Below are 24,902 nucleotides of genomic sequence, written 5' to 3'. Positions count from 1 at the left end.
CCACGCTTTAACCTCTTTTCGGTATTTATGACCGGTGACTTAAATTCTGAAACGTCAGACACCCGAGAAATTAGCACTAGTGGCAGTGCCGCGAGCTCGCAAGCTGCAGCTGCATCCGGTAAGATAGACACCAACACGAGGAAAATTTGATATTTGCTGTTTTAATCCCGTGTGCAACTCTGCTGCCACGTTGTCTACCTCTTTTTCGAGCAACGCGGATTTTTCGCGAGCGTCTCGTACCGTTTTGTTCGAGCTGTACCTGAGAACACAAGGTAATAGTTAGCAAGTGCTAGTGAAATATGGGGAGGTGTTGGGGGATAATGTTGTAGCGACGTATGTTCGAGTGTGTTGAGTAACGTATAGTTGAAATAAAACAATAGTAAAATAGTGTCGTGAATAGCTGAGAGTTATGCGTAGGTGATGATGTTTTATAAAAAAAAATGTTTTTTCACGTAGTTCGTGATCTGTTGAAGACAATTTATTTCGAAGACAAATTTGACAAATTTTAGGACATTCTTTTTTTAGGACATAAATCTACATAATTTTTTAGTAATACTAATAAATTTTCCAGTAAAATTTGTAAATACAGTGCATATAATAAAATGATTGCAATGTTGTTCGAATTACTTGAATGGATAACAAGAGTTTTATCCACTTAAATTGAGTATATGTACTAGAATCTCATACATTAGGTATATTATATCTATCAGTTTCAAAATTATTTAATACTGTCAGTTCCAAAATTATCCACAAGGGAACAATACATTCGAACCTCGAAAATTATCATCCCAGCATTATCTATATCGAAAGATTATCTTTCCGACACACAAATTAAGGGAAGCTTCGTTCATAGTAACTACTACAGTTTCTTTGCCGCGAACTTTATTATTCCCTTTGAGTTAAAGTTTCAATTAACATCGCTAACTGTTTCTTCCCCTCAATGGATAATATACCAAAGAAACGCTTGCTCAGGTAATTTTCACAGATAGAACGAGTCGAAATCGCATGGCACGGGATAATTCTGTTTTGCCCCAAGAGTAGTGGTCGAAAGGGGGACTTAAACGGAGGTAAAGCTAGGGATACGTTGAGATCGAAAAAAATGACAAGCGTGAAAGCAAGAAAAAGAAAGAAAAGGAATCCATGTACTAAGACGAAGGTCGTAACTTTGTGGACGATAACCGGCTCGCCCTATCCATTTCCCGCCCTTTTGCCCTACTTTTCCATGGTAACTTCCCCTTTTCAAGCAAATCTTTTCTTCTTTCTTCAACCCTTTACGCCCTCTCGAACGATTCACTGCCGCTTTTTAAACCATCGGGGGGTATTAGTCTTAGACGACCATTCGTACCTTGCTTTCTCCGAAGTAGATCTGGAAAATAGCGCATTTTTATCGTTTGGTCTTAGTTAATGTGGTTACGTTTGCTTAGTTTTAATTTGAGATTGCGAGGATAGTGAGTGAGATTGTCTGAATCAAAATTCTATAATGTTAGGTCTGAATTTTATCCACTTATAATTAATTATCTTGCACAATATTTAGTTTCGTTGGTCGATTAAATATGTATAACACTTTGTAATTTAAAACAGTTTTCTCGCAAGTTTGCATTACTTTGTGTAACTTCCAAGATTAGGATCAATATTACATTTCAAAGTAGAACAGAGTATTAAACTACCATTCTGACATTAAGCAATTCCGTTAATTAAGATAATTGCCAGAAAGAGGAATTACCTACTTATCTCTATGTTGATTTTAATTCTCTTTTCCTTTGTATTAAATAATATGAAATGAATATAGATAGACGAAAAAAATATATCTTCAAAATGCAAAAGAATGAAAAAAGGAAGAAGAGAGATAGAAAAAGATTACCGTGCTCGAGAACCATATAAATGTGGAAATAAAATCACTGGATGTCATTTTATGCAATTTTCGTTTAAGGTATCGTACTGTTTAAACGGCTCTTTTCTCTGTTTCTCTTTCAGCCGTTACTTTCTGCCACTGTTGCGGGGACAGAGGGACAAAAATTGCGAAACATTTTCTGAACGATACGGTACCAAAAAAGTTTTCACGATATACCGGACACATATGCATGTATACCCTGCCTCTGCTCTCGTAGTCTCATCAGCGCGGCATATAGCGGCCGATTAAACTTCCACAATAATTGCAAACGAGCAAAGCGTTCTCCTTGCCATTCCACGCGACAATATCCGCGCTCGCTAGGCAGATTTAATGGTTTGGGCCCGTTAAAACTGGCACGCCCACTCGCCGACATTTATTCCAATATTTATTTTACCCATTTCCCTCGTTCCAGCACCTTGCTCTTGTCCTCCCCTTTGTTTCGTTCTCTTCCTCCGTCCATTTTCTGCATTCGAGAATGATTATGAGATTAATAGGAATATATATTCTTGCGTGCGTACTGTTCATCTTTGAACGTTTATCTTTTCATGCGCAACGTTCATCTTTGGAATTGCTAAGTGGATTTTAAATGAAATCGGTAATTCGAAACTCATTTAGGAGCACTATTTTATTCATTCTTCGCTTTCTTTTCTATTATATATTTCATTTTTCGCTTGCGTGAAAAGCTATTTTCGTGTTTTGAGCTTGTGTGAAACATAACAGACACGATAAAGCGAGTGTATGTATTATCGACAATATTTTCGGGTTGTTGAAATCTTCGGTATCATCCACGATTCCACCGTAGTTATAGGAAATTCGAAACCATTTGATGGATAGTCTTCCTCGTCGGGTTGAAGTTTCTCGCTCTATCTCTACGAAGTTTCAAGGACTGACGATAAAAAATAACCACACACTAGTCGAGTATAGCCAGTAAAAGGATAGATTAATCGACTGCCAGAAGGAAATTACCTCTCGCTTGAACTTATCGAATACACCAGTTGATATTAGGAACTATGACGTACATGCTGACATACAGTACATACTCGCTTGGATATACATATTTCATTCTTACCAATACGTTTCGTGTTCCTTTTATCATTCGGAATTTTTACGTTGCCTTCGCTAGACCTTCCAATTTATATTCTATACCTTGCGAATCGTTTTACTCGATATAAATAATTTATTCTTTTAAATTCTCTCGTATATATTGCGTAATAAACGGACAGCGAGGGAGCTGGTCGTAAAATATTTATCAAGAAGTCTCCGGGAACCGTGGTATATTCTTTCACAAAGAAACGAGAGCAGCGGATTTTTTTAAAGCTCGAAGGAGGTTTATCCAGCTTCTTTCGCGCGACAATTTCATTTTTGTAACCGTGAAGAGTGGGCGAGTAAACTGGAAAACCAAGATAGAAGGGCGCGCGCGTGTGTATACGCGGCGTAGGTCTTTCAGGTTTAGGTTCTTGCGGCTGCAAAGAAATCGAGAATGGAGGGTGAGAATAGGACCCAGCCTCCGAGCGATGAAACTATAAAGTCGCCGCTAGTAAGTTGTAAAATTATAATAGTCTTCCGGTATTTACATAATGCTACGGTATAATAAGTGTTTCCATTACCATTTCTCCTCTATCCGCTCTTATTTCCGCTAACGATCCGCTCGGTGTTTTCCATTCACCCCCTCAGCCCCTATGGCTTATATTTTTCCACCCCAAGTTGTTCTTCGTTGGACACGCAATTGCCTGTATGCTTGAGTCTTCAATTCACAAAACTTATCGCGTTCCTTCCATTTTCCGAATATAATGAAATATGCTGCGTTCTCTCAAATTCAGGACAAAACGAGTTGGTTAAATTTGGCGAAACTTCGATGTAGCAATTACAAGCATGGCCTTTGGCAATTCTTCTTTCGCAACGTCGTAGACAATCCAACTTCTTCTCTTATTCCTATCCGTGTAATAAGACGAAAGAATATTCTTCGGTAAAAGTGGTATGTTTAAGAGTGTCGTCGGAGACACTGGCCTCCAGCTGAAGTGTCTTGTTTGCACGATAATGCGCTCATTAGGGAATGAAACCGAGCGTAGCGTAGCGTAATAAAATTTCAGCAGCTCGGCCGGCTCTTAGGCCGATACCCGTTCAACAGCGGTAGAAACGGGATATCAGGAAACTTCAATTCCCTCTTTCGGTGTTTCCGGCCAAGCTGCAGCAAGTGAGCTGCCGCTGATGCAACTTCATTCGAATAAGTGGTTCCCCTTTGCCTTCGTGTATCTTCTGTTCCTTTTTTCGTTCTCGCTATTTATCTATGTCTTTCTCTCAGTCCGTTTGCTTCGTCCTCTTTTTTCGACAGCCGTTTAGCTCTTCTCTGCCTGAGGTTTGGCCTTCTACCGATCTCTTCGGGTCTCCCTCCCTTACTTACTCTCTCTCTCTCTCTCTATCTCTCTCTCTCTCTCCTCTGTATACTTATTCCTCCCCTTTCTCGTCCCTCGTCTGCCAGTAGTTCTTTCACGAGGTACGTTTCCGCCGACGGAATCGAGGCGAGTCATTTATTTAATTTTCGAGATCCAGCCAGTTTTATTTTCATCCATGGGACTTCATACACTTCGCTGATTAGCCAGGCTTCCAAGCAGCCGAGGATCGCGAGCTATCCTCCGCCTCCCATGAGATGAGAGGGACACAGGGATGATCGCGAACCAGAGGGTGAGATTAGAAAGAGAGAGAGAGAGAGAAAGAGAGAGAGAGAGAGAAAGAGAGAGAGAGAGAAAGAGAGAGAGAATGGGTTGAGTTTCAGGCACCACGAGGTGGAAGGACTTGCGCCAAGGGGTTTGCGTTACTCACCGGATATAGAGAGGTCTAAGCCCAGCCATCACTGAAATTACCAGAGTTTACCTCTTCTGCCGTTTCCGCTGTATTCAGCTTTCCCATTCTCCCGTCCTACCCGTCGTGCCTCTTCCATCTACACCATCGTTTTGTCTCCTTCTTTCTCTATTCTCCAAACGAAGCCTGACTACTTGCGAGCGCCGTTTTTCCGTTGCGAAATTTTCTCCGTGCAGCTTTATTATATTGCGATCGTGTTATTAAGATGCTCCGTCTAAATGCCATTCTCTCTTGTTCTCTTTTTTCCGCCTCAATCTCTTCGCATTGCCGTTGAAACAACCACTGGTAATTAGTTTCGCCACGATACGATGTTTCTGTTGCCGTGATTTCAACGAAACGCGTTCTCGTTATCATTTATGAGGCGATCCTTGCAGTTCGCTGTATCGTTGCTTATTTTTCACTTTTCTTCTCGTTAAACGATCGCAATTTGTCTCGAATCAAAGCGTCGGAAACGATCGAAGAAAGGCTTCCGTGATGTTTTCGTGCCACTAGAATTCGTCAAACAACTTTTCGAGGAAAAGAAGGAAAACGTATCTCATACAGTTTTCAAAATCTCTTTTATCGAGTGCGGCTCGTATCCTTATTTACCGAACTTTTCAATGTAGGAGCAATGTGTGAGCTTCCTTATACTTGTATTAGTTTTATTTTTGTCGCATCGCAATTGGAATGAATTGAAGAAAGTACAGATCTCGTTCGGACCTGTGAATTGTAATACAGTTTTTCGCTTTTTGGCTATTTAACCTTGACAATTTTTAGAAAATTTGTATAAACCATTAGCCGTATGTTCCTTCAGAGGAAAATCAAATCCTTTTAAACGAGTTTAATGTAATTTATATTAATCAAAAGTAGTCTGTATAAAATCCAAGTTCAGTGTTGTAAGAAGCACAAAATTACAAAGGACGTTTGAACAATTCACGTGCTTCTGAGCTAATAAACTTGAAAATACGTCGCCTTTATAGCTTCCAACGATATTTGTTTCCTAATATTAATATCGTATATAAACAATAGTAAATATTGTGATAACTTGTGATCAGGTTGAAGATATTATACGTAAAGCAAAAAAGGGTACTTTATTCCTATTATCTGCTTAAATTTATTCGTATAAATTTCACGGTTGTTTTATCCTAACGTTTATAAAATTATCACTCTAAAATACCTGCCGGCTTTGTTCGATTCGTATTTCACGGATAATTATGTTGCAACATTACCTCCTTGTTAATGAATTTCAAACTATCGAAAGATGCATCGGGTTAATTTATACACATGCAATAGATCTTCCCTCGAATTATTTCGCATGCAATAGTTAGATATAATTCAGTATGTTAATAATTTTATCGTTGTATTAAAAATTGTAATAAACATTTTTGTTCCACTGTTCCATTCAATTGAAATTCTGTAAAATATTCTGGCACAGTGTTGGCGATCGTGAATTGACATTACCGATTTGAACAAATACGAAAAATGTCGCCGCTGAAAGGATCTTTTTCGTAGAAACGGCGTGGCGTGCCCGACGCGAGCCATTCATATTTTATCAGCCTCCTTATCAATTTCTTAACCACAACCGTGCCATTTTTCAGCTGTCTTCCCCATTCCCTCTGTATACCATCCCTTTTCAATTCTTTCGTCCTCAAAACACGCTTTAAAAAGAACATTATTCCCGGCGCATTTTTGTGCTTGTAAGTCTACAAAGTAAACATATTTCAAAGCGTATGGTAAAACGTTTTCAACATCCTCGGTACCTTAAATTTATTAACCATTAGTGTCGTGAAGAAAATGAACAAAAAAAAAAAAATACTTACAGATTTGAGCAAGATAAATTGTTTATTACAAGACAACATTTTTTTTCTCCTGTTCAAATTCTTTTTCGAATAAAATTTTGTATATTATTTAAAACTAAGTAGTCTTGAGAAATATTCAAACTGCTTTCTTATTTTTTAAAGAAAAATTGTTTCTTCGACAGTTGATGTGCAATTTTAGCTTTGTGAATACGGGCGTTCGTCATTTTGCACGGTTGCTTTGGAGGAACCTCTTTTAGCGAAATTTATCTTGTCGGTCGGTTAACAAAATTTATTGAAAATATGATAACGAGTTTCAATGCGTTGTCGCAAAGGAAATAAATATCGTTCCTGTTTCCTGTACGTTCCATTTTTCATGCCAAATATGAACACGTACGATTTAACGGTACTGTGTACGACCATGTTGACGTAAATATATGTCTGTCGATCAATAGCTGTTTGCAAAAACCGTCTATACGTGTTCAGAAATTCGGATCGCCCGTTTAGGAAGCATTGCAGTGCAAAATGTGAAAGACATTCTAATTCTATTGTTCCTCTTCTTTCAAATTCAAACACCAAAAAATATCCTTAGATACTATAAAAATTATAAACTTCCTTGAACTTATAATTAATAGTTCCACATTCTATACTTTTCCTGTACAACTGCCATTACTTGTTCAATTTATTTTTAAGCTTGTTAATGGGCCGTCTAAATTACGAGAGTAACAAGCTCTGACATAGTTATTCTATTGAAACAAGTTTACAGAAGTTTCTGAAACCTTTATAGCCGGAATTATATATTGGCATAGTTTTCAGAACACACGAACAATCACGTCTGTATGCAGGATGTTTCGTAACATGTGGAATCCATTTCGCTGATAAATGGGTGATACGAAAGTAATGAAAAAACTTTGTACGAATATTTATATCTTATTGCAAATTGGTAATGTTAAATTAAAACGATGTGTTCTATTGCACTTTACTCCCGAGTTCTATATAGTAATTTTTATATATTTTTGTAAATTAACAAGTTTTAAGGCGTTATAATCGAGAAATAGCCTGGCTTGTACCCTCGATATGATGCGATGCAGCGAATCGTAATATACGAAACAAAATCTAATTTCTTTCTATACATGTCTCATCGTTTTCTCATAATGATTTCTCATATAATTATATAATTACCACTTGTTTCAAACGTTGTTTAAACTTCTCATACCGGTAAGCATTACATGGTGCTTGTTTTACATGATGATTCGTAGTACATGGTAAAAAGTTACGGCATGCAGAGTATAATACAATACTTCAGTTATACGGTTTCGACAAACAATAATATGAAACTTAATTATTACATTTATATGAACTCTAAGTCCCGCATAATATTGTTTTGAATAACTTGAAACGAACTGACTGTATTCCAGGAACTCTTGTATACATATATAAATATTCTTTCGTATCGCGTAAATATAAAGAAATATAATAATATAATAATATATAATAATTCTGTTATTTTATTTCTTATCACTAAACTCTGGTATTCATATCTCTATAAACATAATTAGAAATAATGTTTAAAGAATGGTAGCCAAATAAAGGAAGAATTTAAATATACTAAATATTATGATGTGTATTATATTTTAGATATTCTACATATTATTGAATGTCACGAGCATTCTGAAAATTCTTGCACTTCGAAATGTTTCGTGAATGAACAAACATCTATAGTATACTCATTATGTTCTTGCTACTTTAATGATTTCTTAAGGAAACATCGTTCGTGTATTAACACATGCTACATTTTCTTACTATCGCCACAGAGTAATTTCTTAAACATTATTTTCTGATCGCTGTATATGTTCTCTAACATTTTCAAGATATCATTAATAACATCGAATAATTTCTTTCTGCTTATAGATGGTGACAAGGACAAAGAAGATATTCGTCGGTGGACTATCGGCACCGACGACGCTGGAGGACGTGAAAAACTACTTCGAACAGTTCGGCCCGGTGAGTACACGCACCGAATGATGTTGATTAATGACAGTACGCGTAAATCACGACGTACGCAGACCACGAAACTCATGGTGACAAACATTCGACACCAAAATCGTATATCACTGACAGTTTGTCGCGTGTCAGAACTCGCTCGCAGGCGAAATCATTGAGCGTGTTGCTTCGCTCGGTTTTCTCGTCACGGTCCAGGCGGGCAGCCTGGGTGATAATCATTGCCGCGAGACCATAGGAATCATCATTTTTGGCGAGCGTGCCAACGCGACCGACACATTGCTTGATTCAGCGTTTTGCTTATTTTACGTGTGTTGCCCTAATCCGACTCGAACGCGATATTTGACAGGGCCAATGACTGTAAAAAGCTCACACCTCCCGTAAATCCCGTGATTCAGGACGTTTATCGTTTCAGTGATTCTGATACGTTCGCGTTTGCTTTATGCGTCTATCATTTGACTCGCACGTTTAGTGAGCAAATATTATTGTACTGAATTCTTAGGAATTCTAAAATTTTTTATTTTTTAAGGATTAGTAATTCTTCAATTCAAATAAAACAAAATGTAGATTTTAAGGTTTAGTATTTATGTAAAACGTTTGTTTTTGTTTGTATTCGATAATATTAGGGGAGAAGTAGTATGTTTTGAATAGTCAAATCGCGACATTTTTGTTTGAGAACAAAATAAAATTCTGAAATCTTTATCTAACTTTAGCATAAGAAAATTCCAAATTCTTTCGGGTATTATTGTCTAGCAGATAGTTTCGTAATAGAAAAAGACGAATTCAAGTATAGTCACTGTAATTACAAATTCTAAAATTTTGTTTCTCTTTTATTATTCGTGATGATTCTCTGAGAAGCGTTGATATGACTGAAACGGGTAATCTTAGTATTCGAAGTGGCACGTCTCGCGGTTGAATCGTTGGCAAATACGTTGGCAGTCGAGAGCTAATCAGAATTTTGGCAACTGAACGTGGCCCACGTATCACATTGGTCGTGTTAAATCCCTTCTCGTCGCGTTGTACATCCTGGAACGCTCTCGAGACGCCCCCACTCGGCGCCGGTTAAGTGATTAGGAATCGGTAGAAGGACCACCTGAGACGAGAATTTCTGCTAATTAGCCTTTATCGACCTTTGGCGAGACTGCGCGGACCATTACGCGTTATTGTGCGAACTTCTCCGGCTTCTATCGCCTCGATAATAGCCGTCGCGATTCATCGGCCTCGGTGTATGAGACAGATAATGGTACTTGAGCTTGATTTATGAGTTGGTGGCAGTCGGCCGAAATCGTTCCACGTTCTGGCGATAACGTAAATAGAATTAACGGTTTGGTAATTGGTAATAACGACTACGATTTGCCTTTTTCTCTACCCTTCGTCTGTTCCGGGACATAAAATTGACATAGTGGACGAACGTACAGCTGGTTTCGAAAGCATTATACGGGGAAAATAGTTGTCTACCACTCGGGTTTACCGTCTCTTTATTTGCGATTGCTCTTGTAGTTTAAAGCTTAGAACTATTCGTATATCTCGCTTTTGACGATGAATGTCAGATGTTTCGATTGTTTCGTTTTATGTGCCACGTGATTGTTTTCTAATTATTATAATTTCTTTTTCTTTTTGTTAAAATAGTTTGAGCATGTTCATTTAAGTATTTGTCCTAAAATATAATAATTATTATTATTATTGACTAGAAGATTTTATATATGTTCTTATGAGATCGTATGTACGTTTATTTATTTACGAGGGAAGATTTCTTAATATAGAGAGACGTTGCTAGCATTAAATCACACGGAAAATACGACACCATAGCGGTAACAAGATTAATAAAAGAAAGGAAGGCCGTGTACTACTGGAACAATGTAGACTGTCGTAAAAATTGAATAGGTTATCACAGCGAGAATAAAACAGGAAGGACACTAAAACGTAATACACCGCGATTGTCTTTCGTTAATAAAGCAAAGACTTTAAAAACTTTATTTCGCAAATAATTCTGCAAATTTACAGCCTCTACATAATCGCGGGCATAAGAATCGATAGCACCTATTCCGAGTCTCACACTCGTCGCAATTTAAATTTAAACCTTAGAAACGATTAAATAATGTGTATTTCCTATAGCTTGTAACACTGTCGATAACTTCGAATAAAAAGAATTGTTCCCGTCAAACATCAGTCAACGCGGAATCCATTCGAAATCATAATTCCGTAAAAGTATACTTTTCTCTGATCGTATTTCATGATGCAAGCGGAAATTCTGGAGCAAAAGTTCACTGCAAACGCGGCGAAGGTTTCGTTTCGCGGTCGACGTTTTTCGAAAGTGTCGTCTGGTTCGCGTGTGAGATGGGAGAGTGGTTAGAAAAGGGAGAAACACGGGGAAAAGGAAAAAAATAGGGAAGATCGTGAAAGTCGACGGCTGTCCACGGTTTGTGGCATGAACCAGGAATGGATTTGAGATATCAGAGCGAGGCACTATCTCCGGCCTCTTGACTCATCCCAACCGCGACGATCTCTCCCTTTTTCAACCTTCTTTTCGCCGTTGAAAGTCTCGTCCGGTTCCGAATGCAGAGTTTCCTGTTAACAATGGTTCGAGCTCGCCTCCCTCGTGAGTCTGACCCACATACGGAAATACGATCGGACACACATCGTGTTCAGATACACGTAGAACTGTACGCGAATTGTCCTTCTCGTATATACGATTATGGGATTGCATATAGACAATATCGAAAACGTCTACCCCAGTGAAATGGATAAATTGATCTTTAGAAAAATATTTAAATTCTGTATGAAATATAAAATGTGTCCACTTTGCAATTCACTGTAAAATTGTGGGACATTATTCTTCTGTGATTTTAGTGCAGATCCTTTTCTTCCCGTTTCCTTCCGTAGATCCTCATTCTTTTAGTCCTGTGTACTTTATTGGAACCATTCGCACAATTTGTCTCTCATTTATGAAATACAGAAAAGGAAAGAAGGTAGTTTCTTTCCGAAACGTAATTCTTGGTTTCAAAAAACTTCATCAAGAATTCCTTGCATGCAAAAAATTAAAAAGGAAGTTAGGAAGATGATATACCGACTCTACGTTTTATATCTTTTCTCGTTTCATAGAATACTGATTTAAATAGATTAGCATTGATCGAACTGGTGGGTTCTTTCTCTAGTTAGCCTATCGGCACTAACGCACGAGTGACGTGCACGTAGTCGCAAATTCACTACGTCGAGCACGTCTGTACAAACAACCTCGTCCATGCTTAACTCGCAAACACATGAACTGCAGACTGAATCCAACCGTATCCTTATATCGTTTGCTGGCCGTTTCAGGTCAGTCTACTTCTCGGCAACCCTGGATATCCCGCGCTGATTAGCGGGATAAAGAAGGGTGAAACGGGGGTCTTCGTCGGTGAAATAGCCACGGCACGAGCCGCCTGATAAAGTTAATGGTATTGCTGGTAATTTCGTTATATTCAGTTTCTTCGCGAAATCTTAGATTGGAACTCGTAAAAGAATTGCGACTATTTCATCCTTTCTTAACGAAGTTAGCTTTTCGTAAGATTTTCTTTTGCGTTTGATAGAAAGTAGAAAAATTTCTACTTTTCGTGAAGCGATGATTTGATACTTATATATTTATAACATTTTCAAATAATGAATACTGTATTTATTATTGTATTAGCGCTTGATATATGTCTCTATTTATTAAAAAAAAAAAAACAACAAAATGAAGATAATTACATATTAACAAATTCTCGTTTAAGCTTTCCTTTTCAAAAATTGCTTATTTTAATAATATAATGAAGGTATGCTATAGTAGGGAAAATTTGGCCATTATCACAATAGGTATCAATTTATGAAAATAATTAGATATTTCTATAATATAAGTCGAGAAAAGAATTGTAAACATATTCGACATCGTACACATACATCCAATTGTTACTATTACGAAATTTTATTTCTTAGTAAATTGCGAACCAAGTTCCATCAAACTTTCTATCATATTTATACGTCGTCGCAGTACCTTTCGTCCTTTAACCTCTTTCGTCTTTTATCCATTGAATAAAGTGATCAAAACGGAGAAAGGAATGACGACGAATGAGAGGAGAAGAACGAGCAGAGGAAATAAATCCTTATCCGCGAAATGGCGAAGCTATGAGTTGTTCGAGCGAGCTGATGATATTTCCAGTAACTGCATTATATTTATTTGTATCGTGGAGTTCCTTCACGCGAAAGGAACAATGTATCGAACCCAGGACTGATAGCAAACACCGATACGATCGAGGACGTAAACCTTATCAAGGATTTGCCCCATAAATCCATCCTGTCGATCGGCGAAAGGAACAAGCACGTTTTTCACGGATTAGTGCCGTCTTATATCGAGCGTAATGTATTTTTCGCGTTTAAATGGGAATTCATTCGACGCGATTTCACAGTTTATTCTTTGAGAAACGAAACGGTAACAGCTCTTTGTATTTCATGCGATAGAAACTTCTTTCACGATAGATAGTCGAGATTATCTCTCGGAATACATTTCCAGAAGTCTTTTCAACCACGTCCCAAATAATCAATAACAATGCTGATAATATTAACATAAGAATAATCGAATATTTGGAATTACGATGTACGAAGATACAATATCGAACCAACGAAATCAACGATTCGTGTAAGAAGGGAAAAAGAAGAAGAAATACGGAGAAAGAAACGTTATTTTGTCCAAGGCTAGTTTCATGAATTTTTATGTGTCGTGGAATCACCAGTGCCTTATTGGATACCCAAACCCGTACGTAATTAGCCCGCGAGTAATTCACGGCATCGACACGAATCCCACTTGCCGTAAATCGTAACCTTTTCCATGGATTGTGGTGCCGGTGACTTCGACTCCGTTGCACGCCGAAAGCCGCGCGATTTAAAACTTAGATGAGGGTATTCGACGACGTTACTTGAAAAATGAATGGAGATCCCAAAGAGGCACGGCTTAATTGCGCTCGCTTTCAACTTCCGACATCTTTCGTTCGACAGCCAGGAATGGGTAAAAGAGACGGACAAAGAGGTCCAAAAGACGAAGAGAGAGTCGAAGAGACGGTGCAGGTGGTGCACCAGAGTCGAGACCTCTTTGACGCAGTGCTTAACGGTCGACTTGAAATTAAGAAATTAAGAATTAACGCGTCGTGGGATTGGTTGGCCAGTCCCTTCTTTCCTTTTTGCCTTCTTTCTTTCGTTCCACCCACCTTTTCCTCTATTTTTTTCTTTTCTTCGTACCTTCCATCTCTCTTAGAACTATCGCCTCGACGAGCTCGTTTAATTCCAGGCCGCAAAGCGAACTTTGCTTCCAAGCGATCGCTTATCGATGAAGGGCTCTGCCAGGTCTTGCAAGCCTTCGAGAAGTTTACCCTTCGCTTCCCTAAGCTCGCTGAAAAGACAATTACGTCATCGAGATTGGTCGATTGGAAGCATGAAGATTACTTCGTTTTATCGGTACACCGGTTCCGCTCGAGAGAAACTTAGCTTCAACTTTCACCATCGTGGTGTATTGCGTTTACTCGTCACCATTCGCTTCGTTTAGTTGAACAGTGTCGAGTTTATAACGGCGCGCGTTACACGAAACGTCCCTCCAGAGCCACTGTTTTTTAATGGAGCGAATGTTTGGAAAACAGGAGCACAAGTAGTAATGGACTTCATTGATCAGACAGGAGATGGGAATGGTTCGCGATTCTATTTATCACACCTTGGATTGCTCTTTTATCCTCATGTTTTTTACTTTACACTTTTTTCTTCTACGTTTGTTACGTCGTTTGTCCAGTAAAAAGTAGGGTTCTTTCCAGGTGAATAATTCTTTTAAATAAACTTCCTCTTTTCCTCGACATTTGCCAAGCTTCCACTTAATTATTACCAAGGGCAACGCGCTTCTACTTAGAATTTATGGAGCAATTAACCACGTGGCAGTCTAATCTCAGTAAACAGTTATTTAGTATCTCATGAAACAAATGTAGCGGAAAGCTTTCCTCTTACTTTCCACACAATGTTTTTCTATAAAACGAAGCAATGTTAAATCTAAAAAATATTGTGCAAAGTGCTTGACGTCCGTCAGAGAAACTCCTTAACTCTAATAATTCTAGCAACAGAAGCAATTCTTGCAATTCAATGTCACGCTGTATACACAGAAATCACGATAACGTGACAACATAAGGCATAACGTGACAAATCGTACATATGTATATCGTACCGGGCCATTTACATGAATCGCTCATAATCGTTGAACGCGATCCTCTCTCACCTGTAGAGTACCGTCCGGCCGTAGGTAGTTGGAGATAGAGCGGGATTTCTCGAATGTGACAGGCTACGCGCCTGCGTGGATGAATAAATAAATTTAATGGCGCTTGTCACGTAGCAAAACGGGATAAATTCCGGGCGTCTGACAGCCATTTAAAACAATGCCGTCGCGAATACACGCCATTTGTAACCCGGTGCTTTTGTTTCACGTTGCTATTCATTCCGGTGCCCCCACCTCCCCCACTCATACTCTCCGTCCTTCCGCCTCCGCCGCCCCCGCATTCTATATCCGCCGACACCACCATCGTCCGACCAATGCTAACCGAACGAAACCGTGTTGCTAGATAGCTGGTGCCGTTGATAGCGACGCCGTGCACTTTCTGTCCGATTCACGATTCATTTTTTATCGCGATAAAAACGCAATTAAGGCGATTCGATAAGGCGCGAATTGCCAGAGGCGGTGGCGCATTGTGAGCTTCATCCTCCAACGACCTTTCACACCAAGTGACCGGGATATTCATCGGGTTTCGGCCACTGGAAACAATCGGGGGCTGTTATTCGTGGAAAAATTGCCACTTTCGTGGTATGGCATACAGTATAACGAGGGGAATCTGTTGGTTGCCAATGGGTCGCAATAAATCCGCTATTATCGCGGCCGGCTCGCGGTTTAATTGCTCCCCGAGACGTCTAGCCCCGCATCGATTTTACCATTAACATTTTTGGATGTTACCTATCTCTCGCCCTCTCTCGTTTTTCTCTTACAATTCCTTCGGACTATGGCGATTCGGTACACTTGAAACGTTACCGCATAAAAAGGGAAACGATTCGTTGTCTGGTTCTTATTCCGTCGTTTTTACGAGTGTACCGATGAGAGAATTTAATTGCGAACTAGAAAGAAAGTAACTGAGGATTTAAACGGTACTCGCGTAAAGTGATTACCCTTTTTTCACGTCGGATTATGTGTTTGTATAGAGTTTCAGATCGTTCTTAGGATACTGCAACTAATTTCACTCTCCCGTCTCTTTCTCCAAATACTCACGCGAGAGAACGTAGACGGGCGAGGATAGATCGCGCGTTTAGGGGACGAGGCGAAAGCATTGCTTCTTCGGGGATGAAGGAAGCCGGCCGAGCGTAGGTGTTGGGGCGCGTGGAATGAAATTTATGAAGGTCTTTTATTCCAGCACTTTAGGGGTCGACTTAAGTTTGGGCAATTTATTAATTTCCTCGTGTTTCGGTACCGTCGCCACGACACGACCTACTCCACCCCTTGAAAAAGAGATCACTCCCACTCTTGCCGAGCGGTTTTCCTCTTAGTCGGTTAAACTCGTCTTTCACTGACGATAAGATATTCGTGTCGGTCCATGGATTTCTTCGAGACCTCGAGGAGAACTTTGCGCGAATTATCTAAAGACATATTTTATGTGGAACGTCGGATCGTTGGATTATAAGTAATCGAGGGAATTTTCCTTCTTTGAGTAGAATGAAACGAGATTATTTATTCATAGCGAACAATATCCCGTACGTGCCGATTAGTTTTCTGAAAATCCTCCTATACTGCTTAATAATTTTTTAATCCTGATTCTTGGACATAATAAGAAAAAATAATTGCAACGCCAAATATTTCTTTGAAAGTAATTTATTTTATTATTTGACTATCGGTTTTTCCGAAAAGGGAAATTTTAATTTCGCAGTACGTTGGATAAGCGATTTAATATCGCGTTTAAACATTTTTTTATTCGACTATTCCCATGTCGACGAGAGAAAAATATTTCGCGTCAATTGCGGCATGAAATCGTCACATAATTGTCACGTTAACTGCAATTTCCAAGGGAAATTTCTATGAAAGAATAATTTAAAAATTAACACAAAGCCGGTAGTAACGTATTCGATAACGATTAAAATCCTATTGTAAAAGAGTCTTTTCATTAAAAATGCTTACGGTCCCAGCGCGTGGCAGGGTGCAAGAAAATTTCCAACCGAAAAATTAAAAACATTATCCTAATTGCGCTCCAGAGTGTCGCAATTAAAATGTTGCCTGTTCAAAATGAAAATGTGTCATGCTCTAAAGCGTCGGCCGTTTTGTTCCGTTTTCCATTCATATTTCCTCTAATTAGTTCATACAATCGAACCACTGTTCTATTAATTCCTTCGATTCTATTAATTTAATACGTTAGTAATTCACCCGTTCCTCTTCTTCTGTGTACCCCGGCGAATTATTATTTCGTTGAGATCGGCCGCGAGTTCGCTTCATCCTGTAACGCAATTAACTTCGGCGTTTACTCGTTTCTTAAAATGACCGTTTCACGCTGGGGCGCTCGTCACGACTAGTTTACTTCTGCCATCTACCAGCGCTGTTTTCTGACATAATGACCGTCACTAGAAACTCATTAAACTTCTTGCAAAATACTTCGGAAATCGACACTTTTGTGCTCTCGATTTCTCAAATTCCAATCGCCATTGTATCGTAGCATCACTGAAAGTTTGCCAAAAAATTGAAACATCACGTCAGGTCAAGTACGATTCTCTTATCCTACACAGTGGCGTGGGCGTCGCTTCTGACGTCTCAGAGATTCGACCTCGCGCACTACAACGTCACCACGATGCTGGCTAACCAACGTTAAAAGCTCGTACGAAGGTTTCATCTGTGCGCGAAGTCTCGCGTTTCTTGGACAAAAAGGGGTTTGAGGGATGCGGGAAACGAAGGACAGACGAGAAAAGAGAGAAAGGACGAGAGACGGCGGCTCGCAACTCGTATGCTCGGTTGTCGCAGCTTTTGTCTGGCGATGCAAGCATCATTAGCGTCGGACGTAATGAGCACACTAATCACCAACAGACTGCGTTGCGTCGTGGCTGAAGCACCCCAGCAGCTGAAGGAAAAAAAGCATCGCGTCTTGCCGGAGACGCGACAGCGCGGCGTGATGGCAAGAGAGAAAAGCCGAAGAGGGCAAGTGGCAGAAGTGCGCGCACGAAGGGAGAAGCACGGGGAGCATAGATGCGCGGAGAAATCCACAGCAGAAGAGTAGTTTCCCCGCGGGAAACGCGGATAAGGGTGGACCAAGGATGGATTGGTTGTTGTTGTGCGAAAATCGGTTGATTGTCGTTGCTGTCAGGAAAACCGACGTTGTTAGCGACATCGTTGACGATGTCTGAGTTTCGAAATCGAGAGAACTCGTTCTACTCTTGTAGAAATATTTTATGTTGCTTTATATGTGATACGTATATTGCCCAGTTTATTAAAAGTGTGTTTGACAGGATGTCTTGCGATTTTTCTTTATTTTTTTTTTTTTTGTTTTAATATAAAATTGTGTTAGATATAGTCAACGATTGTATATAGAAAGAATATTGCATCCAAGATGTAAACAGAATATATTTGTAGTCTACGTTCTCGAAATATTGTAGGAATTTTAAACTAAACTATAACCCTACAATTTGAGCGCAAGATATAGAATTTTATTTCGTATTCTATATTTTATGCGATAAAAAGCATTCATTTTGATGTATTAATTACTAATTGGTTTCGACGTATAAAACATAAAATGCCAAATGAAATATTTTAAATATTCTACAAGAAATAACAGTAACGGATAAAATATCTTTTGAAAATTAGCTCTATGAAGCCTGAATTTTTAAAATGTGATCAGAGTTAATATGTATATTGAAAAATTCGAATTAACCAGATTAAAGGCAATACGATAAATAAAGAATCAAAAGAACGTGCAAGAGAAATTGTAGTGGGAAATTTAATAGATCGTAGGCCAGGAAGAAAATGAAATTTAATCTGTCAAAATCCCCTTTGTTAATCTCGCGTTCAAAGAGCAAACTGCAAACGCCCCTCTAATTCGCTGTACTTTATTGCATAAAATTTAACAAGCCGGCAGCGTGTACACGGAAAATATACGCCTGATACGTGGTCGCACGTGTTTCACGCGGATGAAATTTTGGACACGACTCCTCGCGGTCTTCCATGCCGTCCTACCGTCAATACGGGGGGTACATGGTTGCTTGATTACAGTAATTATCATGATACAGATTTACGTATTTGTCATGTCCGTTGCGGGAAATACGTTGCATTAGTCATGTTGGCTAGCAGATTCATTACTGTAATAATTACATAAATTCACGTTACGTTACCGCTAATTCGTAATCACGTATTACCATAATTATCTGTTACGACGATTCATAATTACGCCACGTTGACGGTAATATTGCCAAGAACACGTTTCATCCTTTACTAGCCGTGAATTTAATTAATCATCATTTATTACGTATATATATAATAGCTCCTTCACATTTTTATAGTAAAATCCCATTTATCCAAACAGGTCGGGAAAGGAGAGGCGAAACAGTTAGGATAACCGAGTAGTTCGGATAAAAGAGATTTACGCTTAACCGTAATGTGAATAAGACTATAGTTACAGTCGATACGTGTTCTATGAATTGTCATTTTGACATAATAACAAACTATATATACATTTGACTGCTCTTGCGTATCTCTCAGATTCCACATAGTATTGCATGCTAGAGATTTATAACCTAATGAAAACTCGGCTATGATTTCGTATGTCTAAAATTGTAAATAAACGAAGTTCTGCTGTAATTATTTCTTAAACTTCAGGGTCAAAAATATCTTTGTCTTATCATGTTCTCAGTTATGCTGGTTAAATTAATCCAAGAAATCTACTCGGAATTGATACGACGCGATACTAATTTCAACCGGTAGGTGGAGTAATGCGTAAACGATGGCCATTTGCATTTCCGGGGAACGGTTTATCGCACAGGTATTTGCACGGTCGTTTTAGGGTGTGCAGGCCATTTACCGCGGAGTGCCGTTTCAGTATAGAACCCGTGCCATTTTAAAGCAACCTCTCCTGGCCCTCGTCTCTTATTCCCTCGTTAATTTTACATCGCGAAATCGTCGCTATGCCGCTGCATATTCGAGAACGACCGTAAATATTGTTACCAGCCAGCATTCCCGGAATTTCGCGCGCGAAGAATCGCCTTCCTCTCTCGACATTCCCGACGACAACGACGGGATGTAATAGCGAGAAATGTTTTGCTAGTTACCTCGCTATTATCCTGGACAATCTTGTCCTTAGGTTTTCGAATATCCTACTCCGTGTCTTGATATTGGATCGTTGAAAACGGTGTACGTTTCCACGGTTATAAGATGGTTCTTTGTACAGCTTCATCTGTTTACGGAATTTCAAAGAGGAAGAGAATGCTAAGAAAAGATCAAGAAGTTTAAACCGGAAATCGAGTGTTATTGGAATGTAACTGGTATTATGATTGTTGATAACGTCAGAGGTGTACTTATTTCGAAACTAGGAAGATGGGGAATAAACTCGTGGAATTCTCATTGTTTCGTGTTTGTGTTTGCCAAATCTTTAAAGTTTACGCTAATAAGAAAGATCGTGAAACTTATTTAAATGAAATTTTATCACTACAAAGGAAACAGAGATACTGGAATTTTTCACTATTTTCTAGCTTGATATTCCTCCGATGATCATATATCAGAAATTCTCTTTTTATAACTTTCGCGGAAAAGAGTATCAAGGTTATAAACCATGTTTATACCGTTCGACCATTTCTGGCAATAAATCTGTGCAACCTTCCATAAATTTCGTTGGACCCAATTCGCGAGCGATCAATTCATCAACCGCTATATCTACAAGAAAAAAGCGAAGACCTAGAATACCTACATAGAAAAACTCGTATAAAATGTACGCTATCTATCAACTGATATGACGCAGGACTATCAACCATGCCAGTTACTGTGGGGAAAAAAGTCGCCTGTATAAAGGTAATTTCCCCAAAATTTTCGTTCTTTATCAACGTCGCCGACGGAGGTTCGTAACATCTCGTAATCGCTCCGAAAGATTCGATTCAGAGAGTATTCGATTGCAGCTTTGGAACGAACTAATCGACGAGAGCGGCAGCTCGTTCACCTGGAGCACGGTCCGAATTGCCAGGGCATTGTGTCAAATAGAATCGGATCACGAAGTAGGTCAGCCAAAGTAAGGACTCTGCAATCTTCCAAATGGCCGTTCACTTAGCGGGGACAGGACGGTCCAGACACTAAAGTCGAATTTAGACCTCGGTGAATCGGCCGCAGCCGGAAATGGCCCAAACGTCTGACTCGGAGCGGTCGAAGGAATGGAAAGATCAAGAATAGGGGAAAGAGGCTAACAGACATGAAGAAAGGAGTAAGGAGGAACTAGAGGAATACAGCAGGCCACGGAAAATGAGAGAGGGAGCGAGAAAAAGCCTGCATTTAACAGTCCCGTTAAACATTAACTGCCGCTCTGCAGTTTTCCCCTATAACTCCGGGTTAACTTTGATTGCAGTTAACGGCCTCTAGGGATACTGCCTTTAAAAGGGAAGAAGAGAGATGGGATGGTAGAGTAGGTTGATGAAGGTGGTAAGGCCGTGAGCGTTATAGACAGAGAAAGAGAAGAAGAGACAGAGAGAGGCTGGAGGAGATGCACGATGGAGAATCAGACTACAGGAGGCATCTTATAACTTCTTATAATTACTCAAGACTCGAGGGTTTAACTGCTGTTTAATTTCATTCGGCAATTAACCGACGCTTTATCGGCGGCCGAAACACCTCGAGCTATCGTCTCGACGGTCATCAAGCGGTGTTTTATTTGCGCGCCCACTTCCACCCCCGTTTCTGGGCTTTCCATGTTGTCGTCGTGTGCAAATCGGAAACGACAATGGGGAAATGTGGTCGTCCGTTGATCGCGCGGCATTTCAATGACGACATTACGTGCCAGGCATGGAATCCGTTAATGCAATTAATGAACGCATTGTGTCTTGCGGTTTACGAGTTACGTGGTTAAGAGACACCTGGGGACACGAATATTTTATACACGCCCCCTCGCAAAACGTTTGCCCGCGCGCGTATTAAACTCTCGCAGAACAGAGATTCTTCGATCAAAACGAACAACGTGAATCGGCTCGAACGTACATTTTGAAATTTCGTTATGGGCGCGCACGTTTTGCGTGGCTCACCAGGCGGAATTCTCATGACGGGCACGTTGATTTACCGCGAACAATCGACGGGGAATAAATACATATCGTGACAAACAAAAACAAGCCGCAGTAACCGTTACATTTACTTATCTGCGAATATGTGCGAGGTTCAAAGAATTTATCTGTGAATACAATTTGTTTACGCAACAACGTGCACTGTTATTATTTGCAATTAATTCGTTTATGCTTAATTGCGTATTCATTCCTAAAGCAAAAATTGATTTCAAGATCGAACTTCTTTGTAAATGCAAGAATTATAAGGAGTATACTATCCTATATTACGAAACCTTCGATGTATCGTTAAGTTCCCATTAAAATGCAAACATTGTTGCAAAAGTGTTCCCTCAAATCACAGGATATTCTCTATTTTTAACGATTCAATTTCGATTTGGCATAAAAATATTAAATCATCTGTACTTCTTAATAGATTCGGCATACAATAATTACGGTCTGCGCTAGTCAGACAGGTTTAATTCCTGACGGAAGTGAACGAGCAAGGAATAGTCGTTTCAATTATTGTTACCGTTGAAAATTGTTAAGGAGACCCAACGCCCACGGACAAGGAGGGGACCAATTACAATGGCTGCGTTGAAATTGCGATCAGCGAGGCCGGCTGTAAATTAAAAGGCAGACAACGAGCGTTTGCAGCTGACAAGTAATGAGGCGTATAATGATTTTATCGGGCAATTGTCGGTGTTTCATGTTGCAATGTCGATTGGACGCGAATAATGGTCCGTCCGCATGAAGCATTCGATCGTTGATTGCCCATTCGACCGTCTGCTCCGGACGCTCGTTGCGTTTGACCGCGTCGACGACGCTTTTTCCTCCCTCTCTACATTGTCCCCGATCCCCTCAAAAAAGAGATACAACCATGGAATCCCCGACCGATTAAACCGAAGTCTCGATACTAAACGAGCAATTTTACGGTACAAGACAGTGCTTCCTCGACTGTGATAATTCGATAGAATAATTCCCCGTCGATCGTGCGGCTCATTTCGTTGCTGTACGTGACGATGATTTGATGAAATCGTCCAATGAGTTTCGTTCCTCTTCTAATCTGAATACATCAACGAAAAATTTTAATGTTTTCTAGGATCGATGCGAATAATCTTTTAGACATTTTCTACGAAATGTTAAAATCATCGAGCAAATTCTAATTAACCGTGAAGTCAACTTATATCAAATTTTTCAAAAATTTAGCGTTTTTATTATATAAAAGTGTTCCCAAATATATGGACAATATTTGAAAAATCACGTTCCCTAGAACAGTACTTGAAACTCTATCAAATTCGCGAATAACAACATATTTTTCCTTTCTCGCAAAAGTGCCAATCCTCATATATTGCAAGTGCTATACTGCAAGAATGAAGCTTGCGTATGCGTGAGACTTCTGTGACGTTGTCGAAAAAACATCCCTGTGTGTTCAAATTATTGCGCATAAGTTAACGTAACAAGCCAGAAATCATTATATGCCAGAACGACAAGGGTGACGTTGGAGAAAAGGGGTTAGAGGAGTCACTCTGAACGAGACTGCTCTGCATAGTTGGAACTGCGAAATACTCCTGGCGTGTTGAATTCGTTTCCGTCGAAATTTGTTTATGCAAATAATTCGCAGCAACGACAAAGTCGACGAAGGTGTATCTCCTGTTTTCTCTTTCCGTGTTACCATCGTCCATTTGTATTTCAAATAGGACGGCCGAGATGCAGTCATATTCTTCGACTCATCCGTCTTTCATATTTTTCCACACCCGAAATGAAATTTTCCTTCGGTGTCTCGATGTAACTGAAAAATTTAAAAAAAAAACACACACACACACTGAAAAAGAAGAACTCAGGCAGAGTAGAAGAAAGGGGACATAGAAACAGAGGAAACGATTCAAAGTTGAAAGGAATGGGGAACGATGTGCGCCATGGCGTCTCGTTGGAATTTCTTTGGTGGATTTATTCGTGAAGAAAACGTGTACACGCGCGTGTTTCGGTGTCGAGCAACAAATGAAACACGTCGACATTAAGGCTACGCGTTTTCCCGTCTCGAACCGACAGATTTACACTTGCCGTGAATCACATTACGTCGTGAAATATATTTTCCAGGCTTGAATTAAACCTCGGGTGTGCTTGATGCATCGCCTCGCCCGCGATCCATCGTCGTTCGAAATCTCCCAACGTGGTCGTCGAAACCTTTGCGTTTCGTGAATGTTGAATTCCGTTTCTTTATACCTACCATCGATGAAAACTGGGCGTGTCGTATATTACTCAGTCAGCTTCAGTATTCGTTTACATATACATATGTATATCGGTAATGGATTACAGCGTTGAAACCATCAATTTTTATCACGATTTCTAGTTTCTAGAATTATGCAATCGTAAAATAATTTTCTAACTCCTTTATTATTTTCTGGATATTATTATTTTCACTAAAGAATTTATATATAATAATTCCAATGTAATTTTTATATAATTCCTGTATAGTATATTTTTATTTCTGTAATGCAATGTTTCTTATAACTCCTACTATATCTTAATCTATTTTTAAATTCGTAATAAGTAACTACGTATAATTCAAGACCCAGTGACTAAAACACGCTTTTATAAAGACTTACCACATACACACACACACACACACACACACACAAATGCATTTCCTATTGCGTTTCTACAACTGCTCTGGTCGATCCAATTGCTTGCCACGGGCCAATATTTCCATGGCTCGTTTTCATCGAGCTGGGATCGATTTTAAATTCTCGACGCAAAAGGGTTCGCACCCCTGGCTCGGTGGAGCGCTATAGATGCACAGGGATCCGGTACTCGGTGGCCTGCAACACCCTCGGGGGAATATTTCACCGTAGGAAACGGCGTCTAGATTACGAGTTTATCTAAATGGCGCTAGAAACGCGGGAGCAGCGTTAGAGTGGCGGCCAGATTATGGAGTGAGCCGGGGCCGGCTAAGGTATGCCCGTGGGCTGGGGATGTTTATGGTTTCACGACAGGGAAAATTGTGTCCCCGGGATAAAGCTACGAGCAGGAAGAGATCACTCTATCATCCACGGGATAACTGTATTCGAACTAAGCCGGTCACAAGTGGCCAA

The 24,902-nt window shown here is 39.6% G+C and overlaps 1 protein-coding gene across 4 annotated transcripts in view; it reads left to right on the top strand.

Annotated features, from left to right (window-relative positions):
* Rbp6 (RNA-binding protein 6) overlaps positions 1–24,902 on the top strand; it is a 777,348-nt gene that overhangs the window by 550,935 nt on the left and 201,511 nt on the right. For all 4 annotated transcript variants that reach the window (XM_033340911.2, XM_033340909.2, XM_076619578.1 and 1 more), the window contains one exon: positions 8,437–8,529. In XM_033340911.2, the coding sequence (XP_033196802.1) occupies positions 8,437–8,529 (93 nt within the window). The remainder of the gene's footprint in view (positions 1–8,436; positions 8,530–24,902) is intronic.

This window comes from Bombus vancouverensis, chromosome 6 (genome assembly GCF_051014615.1).
Source record: "Bombus vancouverensis nearcticus chromosome 6, iyBomVanc1_principal, whole genome shotgun sequence".
Classification (NCBI taxonomy): Eukaryota; Metazoa; Arthropoda; class Insecta; order Hymenoptera; family Apidae; genus Bombus; species Bombus vancouverensis.
Note: the sequence above shows the minus strand (reverse complement) of the source record. Positions and strands in the feature narration are given on the sequence as shown.